We start from the raw sequence: 18634 nt of genomic DNA on the forward strand, positions 1-18634 counted from the left end.
TTTAATATGCTACTTAATTTTATACAATATATGTAGTAGGGGGTCCCTGCTCCATCTCTCTTTCAATTGAGGGGTCCTTGGTTTAAAAAAGACCCCTGATATACAGCAATAACACAATATGGTCAGAGTGTCACCAGTCGGCAATCGATAATCATATCAAATTATCTCCTATGCATTTCTGAGAGCAATAAATACAACGTTTCTTAACCTGCAGTAGCCTTTGTCATTTATTACCCGTTATCCTGGTGGCATCATTATTTATGTTCTGTTTTGCCAGACAAACTGCCTCTCTCGAAACACAGTATTCAGTCCACACTTACAGCAACTAAATATCATGTATGTCCACGTCTGATGTCTATATATTAAGAGAGATTTTTTTCTGCCTTCCTTATTATATAGCCTACCCACTGTCATTGGCTATTCTGTTACAGAAATGTCACTGCCTGTCAACACGTCAACTTGCCCCCTTCTCAGATGAAGAGTACTGCTCCTGGCTACTTCTTTATTGTTGAGTTGGACCAAAACAAAACCGAGGCAGAATCATTAATGGCCTCACAGTATTTTGAGCTAGACATAGCATGACACCCAAGTGATTTCTAGCTCTCCGGACTGCCATTAAAAGGTGTCTCATTTCAGTTTCACCTTGTAAATGGTCGACTACAGGCTCCTGACTCTCCATCCTTCTAATAATCATATGCAGCCAGCCAAGGTACAAGTCCCTCTATACACATTTATAATACACACACAGTAGAAAGGCAGACCATTTCCTTGATTGTTGCAGCTGCTGTGAATCTGAATAACACCCACTGAACCAGCTAAGGCGTTCAACAATGTTTGCTCCTTATTTAAAAATCAGAGAAAGCATTACTGTTAAATCATTCCACTGCTGAGGTTTTGCAATCAGGCATTTTCCCCACTTACCCCTTGTGGTATCTAGCAATACAGATCTACATCCATACAGTCTAATCTTGGTTTAATGAGGTTTTGAGATCTCTCACACAGACCACTGCTGCCATCCCAAAAGGTCACTCAGACAATACAGGGGCTAGCCAGTAGCAATAATCTCTGCACAGAAGATCACTTTCCAGCACTCATCCTAGCAGTAGTCCTACATTTGATCCTGTTGTGTAACTGTTTTTGTCTCACTCAAAGTCACTGTAAATGAGGGCAAACTCAGTGAACTTTTTCCGAGTTTAAATACATTTTGACATTGAAATTGAAATTGAAATACCTTCTGCTGTGCAAGAATAATCAGTTAGTAGTCATACTCAAGTAGACATTTTTTCTCAATTAGGACGGTTGGCATGAAGATCTGACGATTATCCTGAGTAAACGGAGTGGATACCAAATGCACAAACCAAATAACATCAACCGTTGTTGCATTGGATTGGACACCTCAGCATTGGACATCTCAAAACCTCCCAAAAGAAACAAACTAATGCATAAAAAATGGCACTAAAAGCTACTGGGAAAACATATTGGTTTTTCAAGTTGGGTGAGCTGATATTTTGTTTAAAGGCAGAGTCACACTGGCCTAAATATAGCATGTCTTTTCTGGAAATGATGTTTGAAATTGTGGGGATCATGATATTCGAGGACTAGAAATCTATGTATTTACAATCGCAGAGTGAAAGTATCATCCCTCATACTTTGAGAGTGTTTTGTATTATGGGATGTTTGTAGTTTAAATGTTAAAAGGTTAGCAAGTCTGTCAGCCCATAGTGGGCAGTGTCCAGTACAACCAGTTTAGCCCACTTATGGGACATTACTATTGACAGCTTTTTCCAGCTGTTCATCCTGTTCTAGCAGAAACACTGTACCACATTTACGGACCAGCCCAAAGCAAGCAGCCATGAAAATAATGTCATAGAGCCCGATTTAAAAAAACAGTCAGAGAAAATCTTTCCTTGGTTGTGAACCTGATTAATTTGAGGGGCTTGGCAGGAGAGTAAGTGAGTATGTGACTGAAGAACAGAATGATTGAATGCCAATCTGAGCTGTAAAGACAAATTGTTTGATAGAAATTATAATTGTAAACATATATAAAATGTTCTAAGAAATTAGGTCCTGATAAGTAGTGTTATGCTCTGTCTGAGCCATGGGATCCTTGTGAAGACACTGCTTGTGTTTAGGACACAACACTAAACCTTGTATCAGCAACAATAAACAGCAAAGCCCATGGAAATGGTTCCCAGATCTTCTGCTTACAGTTTTTCCTCAATGTTAAAAGCAACCACTCATAACACCACTGCCAAACAGCACAGAGCAGATGTGTGCAATGCCTTTTAAGCATATTCTCGGGAATTTTGAATTATTGTCAATATCTCAAGATTTAACCGGAATAGATGGATTACCCCATGGCAAATCAAATAACGTTTGCTCTCTCAAAATCTTTCATAAGACTATTAACAGGGTGAACCTGTGAACAGAGAATTGGTTCTATGGGGTTTTTTTGTGGCCGAAATACATTAAGAGGTGAAATGATCACGAGCCTGCCTGTGCTCCTGAGGGTCTCTTTAAAAATCATTTTCCGGGGGCTGTTTGAACCCTGGTCCTCTGAAACACACAATGAGTACTTTAAGAACAGCTGAGGCAGCCATACCAAAAAGCAAATCAAACATATTTCCATAAGCTGCTATAAGCAGTGGAAAAACAACATATCACATTCTTGAAAACTGAACTAAATGAAAATGCTCACAAATGCACGTCATCATATTATTTTAATAAAGCCATAGTCATTTACTGGTAATTAATTGCATGCTACCTATGTCATATATTCCAAGGAGGTGAGCTTTGGCTGCAACCTGCAATTACAAATGCATGAAGTAGATCATAAAGCTATAAAAATGCGTCAGATCCAGCCTATTTAGAGGAAGAAATACCTTCTGCTATCGGTTGCTGCACCCTAAGGGGTGAACACATTTATTTAAAACCTATTATTTGGTACATCATGTAAACAATCATGGATGCTTAAGGCAAGAACAACAGCTCACTCAAATGTGCAAAGGCCATTGTCTTGGATTTACTGAAAAACAACAGGGATCATATGAAAATCTTCATTACCAAACTACCGAACAACAAAAGAGCCCAGAATGCAACCTAGTCACGTTTTGCTCTAAATGCTCCTGTATTCCATTTGTGAGTCCCTTCTCATACATGTTATGACCTGCCACCTCTGGAGAAGCATTAACATCTCCAAGCCTCCTACCTTTATGTTTAAAAACTCCAACTAGGACTCACAACGGCACTTGAGCCCCAAACGGTCTGATCCTTCCGAGTCACTGGACTAAAATAATTACGTTATTTCAAGCAGGCAGAATTCCAAGCTCTAGAAGGCGTTTAGGATGGAAAAATGAGGAGCACCACAGGGGACGAGGAGGCAACACTCATGGTACCCAGCACCCACTGTGAAACTGTTTGAGAAATTGCTTTTAACACCTTTCCCAGCACTCAGAAAAACTAATGACCTCCTACACCAGCATGGAGGAGACCTTTCCCATAGAATTATCCTTTCCACCTACTGTTTGGCGTTTTGTGCATTTTATTTCAGCCATTTGTCATCACAGAATAACACACTTAAGTGCAGTATGATGCATATGTGTATGGGTAATGCCAATCAAATGGTACTCATGAAAGAAAATAACTACACTATTTTTGAATTATTCAGGTAGTGCGTAGGTAGTGCACTGCCTATAAACAAGTAGAGGCTCTGAACAACCACAGAACCAGACATTAAAAATGCAATTAATCCAAAAACTAAATAAACAAACACTCCATGATTCCAGAATAGGAGTTACCATTTTGTTAGATCCCCAAAATGAAAGCTATGTGGCTTTCACATCACAAAATAGCCTCCGGGGCTGATTTACTGGCTTGCAGTAAGTAATTAAAATTGCATTGAAATGTAATTATGATAGAACTCATTTAAAGTAACTTGAGTCAGTGAAGAACAACATTTGGTAGAAGGGCTTGAAACTTGTCCAGCAAAGTGGATTCTAAATAGCACAAGACACTCAGAGTAACCAAATATGAATTTGATTTAGGAGGGGGGAAAGAGACTCAAAGCGATCGCTGGCTACCATCCAAAGAGGCTGGACAAACCAAATGACAACTGTAAAAGCTGCAGCCAAAATGTACCGGCATTTGGCTCACGGCAGGCAGTAATTTCCGAGCCTGTTTAAGCAGTTACTAAAGCTTTTCAAACTGTCTGTGGGTTATAGCTCATCACTTTCAACCACGTCTGCCCCTGGGACAATACGAGAACACTGTGGCCAAGGTGATCAAATTTCTGTTGTACAAAAACTTAAAACAATAACATCCAATGGAGGCACAAACAGTTGAGAGTATTCAGAGCAACCTCAGCTGCACAAAAGGAAAATAAAGAAGGAAGACCTGTGCTGTGCTGACGTGTATCTAAACAGTCCGTATATCACTCTGCAACGCTCCTAGGTGTCACAACAGACTGCTGAATAAGTGATGAGTGTCAGTATACCTGCTGCCATGGCTTAGAGGAAATCGCTGAGTGTCATGTAACTTGGGCAAAGAACCAAAAATAAACCTAGTAGGTAATGTTTCTTCTCTTAATCCTTCATAAGAACAAAAATAATCTCATTAAGATGAGACAGAACAGTTTTTTTTTAATCAAATATGCAGAAACTTGGTCCTTACCTGTGTCTGTGCTCATCATGTCCTCCCTGTCCATGTATGACCACCTGTCCAGAAGCGTGCTTCCCCTCTTTGGGCGAGTCAATATGAGGAATGAGCACATCCTCCAAGCCCAGGTCAAAGCGCTTGTGCTTGGAATTGTCCGGGAGGAAGAAGAAGGCCCCGAAGCATAAGGTGATGAAGGCACTGAGAATGAGGAGGAGGATGAACTTCTCAGAGAGCCTCAATGTAGCCCTGTGGTGCGGGAAAGAGGAGGCACCTGGCGACAGAGTGGGTATCCTGCGGCCCGACAGCGGCAGGAGAGCTGGTGTCGTCATGTTTTGACTGTCGAATTGAATTTAGCTTGGGGAGGGGTTAGGGGGGCAGGGTAGGGTGGGTTTACAAGTGCCACAGGTGGTGTTGTAGCAGCATGCGCGAGCTGGCTGACTTTATTATCTCATCCCTGCATTGATAAGTCCAGAAACCAAAAAGGGCCGAGGTCCCTCAGTGAAGGAGTGACTCTTCAGCAGGAAAATGTTCATGACGATTCTGAAAAAAAGGGACATAACAGGCAAAGAGTCAGAGTTGAGTGTAGCGTTTGTTAGTTACCGGTCTAAGCGTAGTTACCAGAGACTTGCCACCATTTTAGAAAAACCTGGTCAGGATTCTGTCAGGATAGAACAGCTGATACCCTTTTTATGCTTTCCTTTAGTTGTCATTTCTCCGACATGGCAACATGTCCCTTGTAACCACCAGTACCTTCTTACCAAGCTTCTCTCTGACAGGCGTCTATTGAGCCCAACTGAATTACACAAACGTGTGTTGACAATCCCAGAAACTGATATGGCATAAATCAAGTGATAGCTAAAATATTAGAGTAATAAACAATCCTCTCGCATGCTATGGTGAATTTAATAACATGTCACCTCAAAAATAAATACCTCAGAATCTCTCCCACACACACACACACAAAACACTTAATCCTTTGGCCATGAGAAAAAAATGACAAACATATTTTCCAGAGGCTTAAGGTATCAAGAGACTGTGCAATATCTGAGACCATCACCAAACAATTGCCTTCGCTTCAACTGGCATCTCGGCCAGAACTTAACATCGCAGAATGAACCCAGCTTTCTAGTTTGCGGTTTTATAGCATTGCAGTGCCGTGTAGCTTGCTATAGCAGACATATATTGTGACAAAATGACAAAGAATGACAGAGATGAAGAGCAACATCACACATCCCCTTGCCATTCATATCCACCAGTCGACTAGAATGACAATTCACAGTTGGGTGGCAACCCTTTGAGAGAGAGGCAGGACACCTAAGATAAATACACTGCATGCATGTATCTTGTTGCATTACATCTTAACTGCAATTCTTCTAGTAAATACCCATGATGCTCATGTGTCATGTCTGTCAAATATACTGTTGTGTGTCAAATATACTCTGTATGTACAGTCATATTCACCTACCTCGGATATAAAAGCAACCTGTTAAAATAATAAATCTTTATCTATTCCAGCACCATTTGCACTATACCATTGCCCAATTGTATTGTTTACTATCCTCATAGGGCTGTTTGTTTAAATGTGTGTATGTATGCATGTATGTATGTGTAAGCATATGTATGTGTGTGTGTGTGTGTGTGTGTGTGTGTGTGTGTGTGTATATATATATATATATATATATATATATATATATATATACATACACACTTGTATATACAAACTTTTATCTGTACAAATTATTCAGATGTTTATGTTTACTTTGTTCAGCTTTGTTGTCCTTGTCTATTTCTGTGTATGTACAAAAAGCCAGAGTCAAATTCCCTGTATGTGTTCACACATACATGACCATAAAAGCTGATTCTGATGTGCTAACCTCTGGGGTTGACTAAGCATTCAGGATGTTTTTATGGCTGTTGTTTTTATACCCAAAATAAAAATCAATCAATCAATCCTGTGACTGCATATATGCAGAAAGACGCTCAGCAACTGCTTTGGGGAGACACTACAGGCGAAAACATAATTCTTCAATTTTGAGGCTTTGGGCTACTTTGCTTCTATAACATGTCTTCTTACAGACTAGTGAAAAAAAATATATATATATATATATACATTGAGGTACATTTTGTCTATTTGCGCCTGTAGATTTCTCCTAAACGTATCAAACGTTAGCATTAGATGATGCCTCATTTTCATTTAAACATTAGAATTTCAGAAAACTTGTAATACCAAAAGAAATATTCTAATGTAAGTAATACACTGTTGAAGATTAATGGTGATAACCCTTAGTTTAAATGGTTTACCCTATTCACATGTTGTGTCTTGCAAAATGGAATTTTACAATCCATATAGGCTGTTTTCTTAAAATAGTTTTTCTCATACTGTCTGAGCCAGAAATCTCCACTTCTGTTGGCTGACATTTATGGAGTGATAAAAAAAAAGAGATATCCAAAAGTCCCTCTGTAAAAACCTTCGACTCTAACATGTCAACAAAATTAAACAAGAATTTTCAACCTGGCCTTCCAATGTTCAGATTTATGTTCTGGAAATGTATGCAAATTGGCATATATTTAAAAAGATAAAGCCCAATTTGCATATTTAAACATAACATTTCAGAAAATTTGCAATGCAAAAATAGATTGTCTTAATGTAAGTAATCAACTGGGGAAGTTTCATTGTGATATCTATTAGTTAAAATATTTTCCCTATTCATCTGTAGTGTCTCCCCTTAAGTGCTAATAATGAAGAATGAATGGATGGAAATCAAGCTAATAGCCCCTTTAAACACCAATATAAGCGGTCGTGTTAATGCCCGAAGCGTCGATCCAGCTAATGTTAACATGCATGTATATCTGAGCCTATTTATTTGTATCCAGTTGTTTTCCATCGGGTCTGTACGGAGCCGCGTCTCCACACAGAATACCAAGTTCATTCTCACAGTGCCAGTCTGTGTGAGGTGATTAGCCGATACAAAATGCTAACAAGCGGCTAACTTATTCAGCTAACGTTGGCTAGCAGAAAACACGAACAGCGAAATAAACTGAAGGCAATGCGGAGGTATCCCGACATACGTGTTTGTGCTCGCTGGCATTTTAGCTAACATGTAGCTGGTAAAGACCGAGCGTTGATTACGGCATGTATATATATATATATATATATTTATAGGTGCTAGCTATTTGGCTAGGTTGCTAACGCTAGCTGACAGAGGCTGACTCTTGTGTAGACGCCGCTGTGCTGCATCACCACCTTTCTCATTTGCTCGGTGAAAAACGATGCCAGTCAGGATTGACGGTCCGCCTTTTGGAAAAAGTCGCAGTAGCAGGTGTCCTCATGTCCACGAAGGTCCACACCGTCGTAACCTGCTCCGGTTGAACCGTACACCGTCAGCTCAGAACCACATAGCGTTACAGCTCCTCGCACGTTCAGGGGATGTTGATGACTGGTCGCTCTGTCGGACTGCAGCGACGGACTGGCAGAGTCACAGACTGCTGCTGCTCGGCGATCCAGCATCAACTACTCAGCCTGCCCGAGTTAGGGACCGTCTGACAAGTTCTTTAGGCAGCATTACTGTATAATTATGATGTATTCCTTCAGCGCTTTGGAGGAAGGTCTGGCAAAGCGAGACTAATAACAAGGCAAATATATTAGGGACCGTCTGACAATTTCATTAGGCAGAATTACTGTATATTATGATTTATAACAAGGGACGTTATTAGGGACCGTCTGACAATTTCGTTAACAACGTTAAGACTGTCACACCCCCAACTTGCTATGGTACCACCTTTACTTCCCCTTAAACCAGTAATAATAATTTGTAATGCTGAAATGCAGCTGTGTGATGCATACTTTCACCAAATTTGCTCAAATTATGTACCCATACCCAGTGGTAGAGGAACACTAAAAAATACTCTTTTGCAAGGCTTGCATTCAAAATGTAGATAGATAGATAGATAGATAGATAGATAGATAGATAGATAGATAGATAGATAGATAGATTCATATAAAATAACATCATTCATTCTATAACATCATATTTTATAAGCTCTTCATATGATGTGTGCAATAATCTTCAGTGTCAGATCCTGTTAATGAGGCTCACATTTGGCAGCAACCAGCAATCCTACAAATATGTTTGTTTTTCTGTATATAGAGTTTCTGCAGACTGCGAAACAACTGTTGCAAGAGCAAAACAGGACAGAATAAAATAGAGGTCTTTGTTGCCCTCATAAGGCTATAATAAGCATATCTCCGCACTGGTCTTACACACTTAAAGAGATTTTAATGGAACAGAAGAGTACAAGATGTCTTCTGGTTCTTTCCTCAATCTTCTGCTCTAAAATGACCGACCAAGGGTTTAATGTCAACTTTTGTTTAAAAATCAATTAAACAAAAGAATGTGCAACATGTTTAATATCTCTGAGAAGCAACTTGCTTAACCAGGATGAAATTACATTTGTTATGTTAGTTGTTAACATTGTATTTGAACAGGTATCTCACTGAGATCAGAATTTTTTTTCAACAGAAACCTGATTAATAACTGATTTCTGTGTAAGAAAATGTATGCAGTATATGAAAAAAAATAGACAAACATGCACCAGTAGCACATACTATAGACAATTGACTCCATTTACTCGTCATGTTACTCAGCCTGTAAAACAGTTGTAGGCCTATAATGTAATATGATGACATCATTGTGATGTTATCAGGGTTATCTTAGCTGAGGGCTTGCAGACTTCAAATTCACAACAGAAAGCCTGTGTTACAGCTGGAGGTTGAAAGCGGTATGTGTTTACCAGGCAAAGAGGCCCTAATGAAAGGATACTATCAAATTGCATTATGGGAAATGTAGGATCCAGTGTTTTCAGAGGTTAACCCACACTAGGGACTAGAAATCGAAATATCTCGGCTTATGCTGCTTCAGTTTTGACAGTTGTTTTATAGATGTGTCTGTTGTGAGTTGCAGTGCAATACTAAATCATTTGAGTACCCCTTTAGGTTCTAACATTTTTGTCAAGTCATTCCATTTGTAAGAATCATTGTATTTTCATCAGATTTGTGTAAGGCGTGTATGTACAGTATCACTCAGGGGCGTAGCACGAAATTCTGGGGCCCCGCAGAAAGGCATTCTCTGTGGGCCCCATTCTCTGTGGGCCCCTCCCCGCATCCACAGCTATTCATTCGAGCATCTTTTTGGGCCTTCCTCACATGAGGGCCCTGGGTACTCAGTCCCATTTCCACCCCCAGTCCGACAACCCTGGTATCACTACAGACAAGCAAAGACATAAATGTTGACCTTATTATGGTCTTGATATTAAGACTTGCATAAATACAAGCCTTAGGCAAGAAAATAATAATCAGACAAATAACCGGATTAAAGGAGAATTCCGGCCAATTTTTACGTTAATCTTGATCGCAATAACTATACGAGTACTGTCAATGGAAAAAAAAAAACGACCCGAATCGGTGCTGGCAACACAGAGTTGCTACAGCTACGTCTACGAGCTTCAACTTAGCTAAAACGGCAGTTGTGCCTTTGTGCCTCTTAACAGACACAAAATGCAATTAAAATGTCTGTGCAACATGAACAGGGCCCTTACGTGACAACAAGATGCGTTTTCAACTCAGACATTGTTTAAATTCACCTACCCTGTCTCGATCCTGCTGGTAGCTAGCTCGCCCTGCTAGCTGCTAGCTGCCGTCTGGGATGAGTATAGGCTTCTGTGATAATCATCCCGACAACAATCCACTGAGCGCCCGGTGGTCTGGCTATGTCCTCCAGAGGACAGGTCATGTCACGTCTTGAAGTTTATTCCCCCCTAAAAAAACAGTAGTGTGCAGATTGTACACACTGTTTGCCTTTTCCTGCTACAACAGGACTTCAGCGCAAGACTACAGCTAGCCTTCTCTAACGCTATCAATGTGCAAGCCACAGACATCATTTGGCTCGTTTCCATGTAGTTACATAGTCACTGATATGGTCATAACTACTACAGTGCTCAATTACCCATTTTTGAGGGGGAATAAACTTCGAGTTTTCGTCGCAAAGGCATGACCTGTCCTCTGGAGGACATCCACCAGACCACCGGGCGCTCAATGGATTATTGTAGGGAGCGGAAGGCGACCAAGGCAGGGAGACAGCAGAAGCAAGGATGCTGGTAGGGCCTGCTAGCCTGGCTAAGGGAACTACCACACAGATCGCCACTGCCAAGCCTCCTACTCACCAACACCAGGATGATCACACACAAAATGGATGAGCTACAAATACACACGGAACTGCTGCGTGATGATTATCACAGAAGCCCGGCTCAACACACTCATCCCAGACGGCAGCTAGCAGCTAGCAGGGTGAGCTGGCTACCGGCAGGATCAAGACAGGGTAGGTGAATTTAAACAATGTCTGAGTTGAAAACACATCTTGTTGTCACGTAAGGGCCCTGTTCATGTTGCACAGACATTTTAATTGCATTTTGTCTGTTAACAGGCACAAAGGCACTCTAAAATATGCCCCGACAACTGCCGTTTTAGCTAAGTTGAAGCTCGTAGACATAGCTGCAGCAACTCTGTGTTGCCAGCACCGATTCGGGTCGGGTTTTTTTCTATCGACAGTACTCGTATAGTTATTGCGATCAAGACTAACGTAAAAATTGGCCGGAATTCTCCTTTAACAAAAAAAAGAAATGAGACATCAGAGAGCGAGACATTCAGCTGATGTCTTCATGTTTTGGCAGCTACACGTGCAGCAGCGACCTGCTCTAGTCACTACACAGCCTGGATATTAAATCATCAATGGTTGGCACACAAAATTGAAAAATCTTATCAAATGCACTCTCCTTTATCAAATGCAGCATGAGCGGTGTCGCCAGGAAGGACACAGTTTATCATATTCATCCCCTGGTGTAGGCCGAGAACTTTCTTTCCTTTTTTTGGCCTTGACAACGAGTGCTCCATCTTCTGTTTCTGTAGAGAGACACTGCTCAATAGGAGACAGGTGTCACTTTGCTTTTAGTAGCATTTCTTCAATTCTCAGAGCAGTTTTCCCTTTCGCCCCAGCCAAGAACACACTCCCAGCCAGAAGCTTGCTCGGCTTTCTCTGCAAGTGAAGGGTGTAATTTGTTAGAAACCTCAGCGATGAAACGTCCCCTGTAGCTGACTACCTGGCTTTCCTGTGGGGTGACTTGGGTGAGGGCCACAAACCTGGCTGAACCACAAACTCTCAAAAATGTGCCACAGACAAAGGAAGGTGTCCATGAATTATTCCACTGTGTCGAGTCTTTGAGCACCGAACTTCAGTCTCTCACTCCAGTAGAACAAGTGTGTGAAGCCCAAGGTGACCACATAAACATACAACCTACCATTTCAACATAAGTACATATAATACAGAAATGGATGAATGAAAGCATGAAAAGGTCTGCAGGCCTTGGGCAGTTTAAAATGTGTGTGTCAAAAAGCAAAAGTACTGCTGTAGCACCACTGTGATAATCTTTGAACAGTTTTCAAAGGGACTATTCCTTTGGAAGAAAGTCATTCTAGTGAAAACTAGATTATCCAGAGTAGCTGGGACACTGATGTTGCCGTTACATTTGTAGTAAGCCATGCTAGCATCGTGGCTCCGGGAATGGCAGCGTTTTTTATTTTTTTAATATTTTATTTATAGCTTTTCTGTTTAACAAACAAGAAAAAGCACAGCAGAACATAACAAAGCAACCCACCCATAGACAAGCAAAAAACAAACAATAACAATAGACTAACAATTAGGTAGCTAAATGAAAAAGAAAATATTGTAACAAAGTATGCATACATTATACATGTACAAACACAGGATCAAATAAAAGAAATAAAGTAAAAGAAAGAAATGATGCTCTTCTGAGAAACAGTAAAACCAGCTGACACAGTCACCAAGTGAAAATCAAGCATTTTAAGACATTCTTGATAGATAAGATAAAAATGGTTGCCAAATTTCGTCAAAGGTTACAGAGTTGAGGGAGACATTGTATCGTACTTTCTCCATATGTAGCAAGTTGGACATCTCTGCTAGCCAGGTCTTAAAAGAGGGGACATCCTCGCTTTTCCACAATGTCAAAATATTCCGTTTGGCAATAATCATGCCATATTGAACAGTCTTGCAATGTAGGTGGTGCAACATTTTTAGATGACTGGTCCTGCCGAAAACCGCGGTACATGGGTCTAGTACAATGTCACAGTCATAAACAATGGAGAGGCAGGCAGAGATATCTGACCAATATCTGTTAAGCTTAGGGCAAGACCAAAAGAGGTGACCCAGGGTGCCTTCAGCAGACTTACATTTTGGACAGTATGGGGAGACAGAAGGATAGAAAGAATGTAGTTTAGTACAGGAGTAGTGAAGTCTATGGAGCACTTTGAATTGAATTAGCTGGTGTCTAGAATTTATAGAGCATTTGTGGATGTCTTTAAGATAAGGGGGAATGGCAGCGTTGATCAGTCGACCACTTTGGTCTAGACTGAAATATCTCAACAAGTATTGGTTGGATTGCCATTAATCTCTGTACAGACATTAATGGATAAATGGATGAACATTAATCCTCTCGACACTGTTGATGCTGGTATCCATGGTGTCCAGAGGATGATATGTTAAAACTTTGGTGATCCCCTGACTTTTCATCCAGGTCAAATCTTTAATTTTTCCAATACTTTGGTTTATAACCAACAACCTGCAAAACTAATGATAGTATCATCAGCTTTGTGTGTATAGTGCCAATTAGCAAATGTTAGCATGCACACTCAAACTAAGATGGTGAACATTATACCTGCTGAACATCTACATGTTAACATTGTCATTGTGAGCATGTTGGCATACTGACGTTAGCATTTAGCCCAAACCATTGGTGTGCTCAGGTAGTCTTTATAGAGCCGCTAGCATGACTGTAGACTCAAAAACTATTGATTATATGTGACAAGATGTTTTATGTTATATATATTTTTGTAAATGTGGGTAAAGTGGACTTTAATTAGGCGTTCAAAGAAAATCAAAGGCATAGTGTAAATCAATATTTTTCTCATGAAGAAGTAGATAGATATCTCCCTTCATATATCTTCCAATCAATCTCACCAAATGAGACTAAAACTCATGAAAATACTCCACAGCCGCTTACTTCACCAAAGGAGGATTGTATTTCTCATCCTTTTGTCTTTGTTCCATATTGAAGTAGAGCTTAGCAGGCAGTTAGTCTGGACTGTGACACTGTCAGCCCACATACCAAAGTGAGCTTTTCTCTGACAGGTAATCTATCAATGTATAAAGTTCAACCGACAGTCCTAGCGTTTTGCTGAGTGTGCTGACAGCCGGCCGCTGAGTTCATCAGCTGGTCCTTGAGCTGCCACCGGCTGCGGCCTCCCTCTCAGCAGCAGCAGCAGGACCACTGGGACGTCTGATTTACAGGACACCCCTCAGTGAGTGAATTAGTGGCAGTGCTGCGGCGTTCAGTGCCGTAATCACTGCGAAGTCCTCCCTTCAGAGAGGCATTACTGTGAGTCACCCTCCCCGCTCAGCGAGGAGGGTCGGTTGGGTTTGACGCCAGGGCCGATGAGGGTGCAAGGAGACACACGCAAAAAAAAAACAGAGCTGAGCAGACACAAAAAGGCTGACTGTTTCCATTTCACAGCCAAGTTGCAGAGAAGGAGGGTGTGTGGTAGTGAGAGAAGGGAGGGTGTCCTTTGCTTCAATGCATCTTTGATCATCATTGTCAGAGGGATGGATTGCTGGACTGGGAAGGATTTATTGCACATTTCACACCCACAAAGAACAATGCTGCAAAGACAAAACACTCATCCTTTGTGGAAAGGAGGAGGAATCAGCAGAAAGCACAACAATAGGGACACAAAATCTTTAAAGGAGGCCTTGGCATGACATGAGATGCTGTATTTCAGCTGGTAAACACAACCAAAAGCTGCCTGTCTTTCAACTCTTTGCTTGACAGGATGAAACCGTGAATTATGACATGGACGACATGCCGCACCAGAGCATCTGAAGGAACCCGCCTGTCAGTGCAGGGGCAAGGTCAACTGCAGCCTCTGGCTCTGGTGAACAGCGGCATGTGTATGTGTGTCCGCAGAGGATAACGGGTGTGTGAAGTGTCAATCCCACGCTCTAGCGGCGATAACAGTGCCCAGAAGGGGCTCTACGATACACTCTTGATTTTTGACATTCCAGGTAATGGTGCGACACAGGGCCTTCCCACCGCCCTAAGAACAGTGATCATGAGTCCCTGCAGACAGCGTGGCAAGATGGGTAGATAAACAGAGCTCTGTCCACATGGCTGTGGGAAGCACATCTTCGTTATGTGCATGGATACTTACCTATCTAAAAAATGATGGTGAGTCTATCTCAATCACAGCACCTCCAATCTGAATTATTACAACTTGAGGTTTAATTGAAAAGACTTTTTTTTTAACCACCAATTCACTCAATGATTCCTATATTTATGTTAAATTCCCACTAAGTGACTTGAAAGTAGAATTTCTTTCACATTTTGCAGTAGATTTAATGGAAGCGTGATCAAGTACTGTATTGCATTAAAATCTGAGTTTTAATATTTGTGTGCCTGAACTATTTGCATTGAATGGAAAATTCTAGATGTATTCTATGTATCATTTTGTACACAGGCGTTGTAATATTCTTTTCTAAATATTTGGAAAACTTCACTAGAATGCAAAATAAAGTTCAGGAGTCTCTAAAAGCGACGTCTCTAAAAGTATTATACATCAACTTTAGCTCGATGGAGAGGTAAAAAACAGAGATTTGCTGTAATGCTGTAATTTTGTAAAAGCTCAGAGCTCCAGAAAGTCAGTGACTTCAACAGCATTTAAAAGTGAATTGTACCTTCGTATCTATTTTTTCGCTAGGGACAGTGCACACCTTCTTAGCTGTACCAGAATTGGCTATAAGCTAATTTAAATCTGTAGGTCCCCGGGCAGGAAACAGACAATAACATATCGGTTGAGAAAATGAACACAGTACCTATTCACTATACAACAACATCAGCGACAACAGGATCAACAAGATTTCACAACATTAGGATCCAAGTGTTTGCGTCTTTGCATGATGGGACATGATTGGGCTGATTTTAACCATTATTTCATCTTGAATTTAAAATCAGTAAAGCTGCAGCACTGTCTTATGTAACTTGGCACTGAGCTCTTGTTTGGTCTTGTTTGCGAGTGAGGGGACAATGGAGCAGGAGGTTGGTCAAAGAATCGGTGCAGCGCGAGCGGTATTACATTCAATTTATCGCACCGTTGTGATGAAAAGAGAGCTGAGCCAGAAGGCAAAGCTATCGATCTACCGGTCAGTTTTCGTTCCTACCATCACCTATGGTCACGAAGGCTGGGTCATGACCGAAAGAACGAGATCCAGGGTACAAGCGGCCAAAATGGGTTTCCTCAGGAGGGTGGCTGGTGTCTCCCTTAGAGATAGGGTGAGAAGCTCAGTCATCCGTGAGGAGCTCGGAGTAGACCCGCTGCTCCTTCGCGTCAAAAGGAGCCAGTTGAGGTGGTTTGGGCATCTGGTAAGGATGCCCTCTGGGCGCCTCCCTAGGGAGGTGTTCCAGGCACGTCCAGCTGGGAGGAGGCTTCGGGGAAGACCCAGGACTAGGTGGAGGGATTATATCTCCAACCTGGCGTGGGAACGCCTCGGGATCCCCCAGTCGGAGCTGGTTAATGTGGCTCGGGAAAGGGAAGTTTGGGGTCACCTGCTGAAAGATGCTGCCCCCGCGACCTGACCCCGGATAAGCGGATGAAGATGGATGGATAGATGGACTGAGCTCTGAAAGTTCTCTAATAGAGAAGGCTGATTAGCCAAACTCCCCCACCATTTTTTGTGACAGTAGATTTGTCATTTTTCAGTTGAAAGCAGCCACATTTTGCAAATCTCCTCAAATGCAATCTGCGAATATTACATGAGATATTACATGTGCAATCACACCTCATCCTGAAACAGAAAATGAGAGAAAACTAAGGTATGGTGAGATTCAGGTGAGCTGGGCAAAAGCACCCAAAACATCTAAACACAATTTTAAAGCTTCAGTGCGTAACTTTTTGATATTAATGAACTTCCGTTACATTCAAGCCATTGCCAAATGAGTTGCTACAAAGCTAATTAAGACTATCAGCTCCACAAAACTCTCTCTGTATTTCCCAGTATGGCTATGTTCAGAAACTGGTGTCGTTCGGAGGGGTGGGGGTGGTGCGCAATCACGGAAGCCTTGTATCATGTGGATGTGCCATAGACAGTTAAAGAAGTGGACAAAGTGACGCTGTTGTTTTCTACGGAGACCAGTGAAGTATTTTAGAAGCACTTTCCCGGTGATGGCTGAGCGTTACTGCGCAGCCTCCAACTGAGCTTGAAGACGAGCAACCTGTCTGAAAGTTGGAAGTCTTCTGGTAGCTGTGCCAAGAGAAATCTCAATCATTCCCAATCTTTCAGAAATGGAGAGCGCGTAGCTATATGTAAGGAGATAACATAGGCACAGGCTAATTATTGCTAACTAAAATGCTAGTTAACATTAGTAATTAAATTTAAACAGCTAATGTAAGTCGAAACTGCCTGCGAGCTTCTCCTGTACTGTACGGTAATTCTTCTACTATGCGACAGTAAGTCGCTTGGTTATGACACAATCGTTAGCCTATTTTCACAAAAACGTCTGCTACGGAGCCATAACGTGAGATACAAGGTAATGGAGCCTTTTATACATTGTCGTGTTTCTTTAGAAATAAACGATAGACAAATAGAGTCTTTAAACACTTCAGATGTAAAGTTATTTGCTGTCAAAGTGGCGCCAAAATGAATGGCAGTCAATGGGATGCTAACGGCGGGTGATGGCTTGATAGCAACAAAATGGCGCCATAGGAGCTATGCTTTGTGGACGCTCACTTACCCCCTTGGCATGCGCTGGCAGTTTTGTTGTCATTACTTAGAATTCCTCATGGGGGAGACAGAAACTACACACTATAGCTTTAAACCAGGAAGGTAAAAAAACTTACAATTTGCATGGATAACAATGAGCATTTGGAGTAAAATGAATTGAGTAGTACAAACAGCCTCTTTTTTTCTGTATACTTCCAATCTGTTTGTATATCTGTCTTTGATCTATCGTTCAGTCGAAATCATTAGAAGTCTCCCTCCTCACTCCTCTTATAACATAATCAGTATCCATTGTGTTTTTCAGTCCCATCAAACTAGTTCAGGTCTGTTTGTTGTTTTCTGACTCTGCTGCTCCGAGCGGGCGTGATCAATCATTCCTGTTGCACCAGAGTTGTATTGGAAAACGATACATATCCATTTGAAAAGACATCCTCACCCATAATATCACCTTTCAATATCTTTAAAATATAGAGGATCCAGTGTGAGATAAGGGTATCATGTTGTCAGTGATGTATAGCTTTATAGGCTGGTAAAGGTGCAATGACAAATTACACTCAATCTCATTAGACTGAGTAACTTTACTTTGCATTCAATGAAATATTTAAACACACATTATTTTGTAAACGCTCCATAATTAGTGATGCAGCCAGTATTAAATCCACATTTGTATCATATTTGCAGAATTTATAGTCGAGGTGAAGGTTTTTCTGAGGCTGTATTGATTGCTGTTTTGTTTTGGTAGCTTTAACGGGGCGATATACAGTTTTGGCCATTTCTTCGCTGTTTTCTTGCTTTTTGCTCACAGGTCTATAGAGCTCCCCCTACAGTTTCGGAATAGATATTTGGCAGCTCCTATGTTTACTTGTGTCTGACTCCTCGCTCGGTCAGTCTGCCGTTTCCTCTTTCTCTGTTCCTCCGACAATGCTTTCCTAGCTTTCTGCTTCTTTTTACAGGCTCAGCCATGACGATAGTGTGAAAAACTCCATCGCTACCTTGTTAGCCGGTTCCTGAATGGGCGTATGTGTGCAGTGAAGCAATTCGTTACATCGCGAGACCTGATATCACGTCATACTTCCTGGTGCTGA

General features: G+C 41.3%; 1 protein-coding gene across 1 annotated transcript in view; it reads right to left on the reverse strand.

Moving 5' to 3' along the window:
* man1a2 (mannosidase, alpha, class 1A, member 2) overlaps positions 1-8169 on the reverse strand; it is a 130586-nt gene extending 122417 nt beyond the window's left edge. The window contains exons 1-2 of the mRNA XM_031310949.2: positions 7898-8169; positions 4669-5193 (exon numbers count right to left, since the gene is read on the reverse strand). Coding sequence (XP_031166809.1) covers positions 4669-4982 — 314 coding nt within the window. The 5' untranslated portion in view covers positions 4983-5193; positions 7898-8169. The remainder of the gene's footprint in view (positions 1-4668; positions 5194-7897) is intronic.
* Between the last annotated feature and the right edge of the window lie 10465 nt (positions 8170-18634).

The sequence above is a fragment of the Sander lucioperca genome, chromosome 8, assembly GCF_008315115.2.
Source record: "Sander lucioperca isolate FBNREF2018 chromosome 8, SLUC_FBN_1.2, whole genome shotgun sequence".
NCBI lineage: Eukaryota > Metazoa > Chordata > Actinopteri > Perciformes > Percidae > Sander > Sander lucioperca.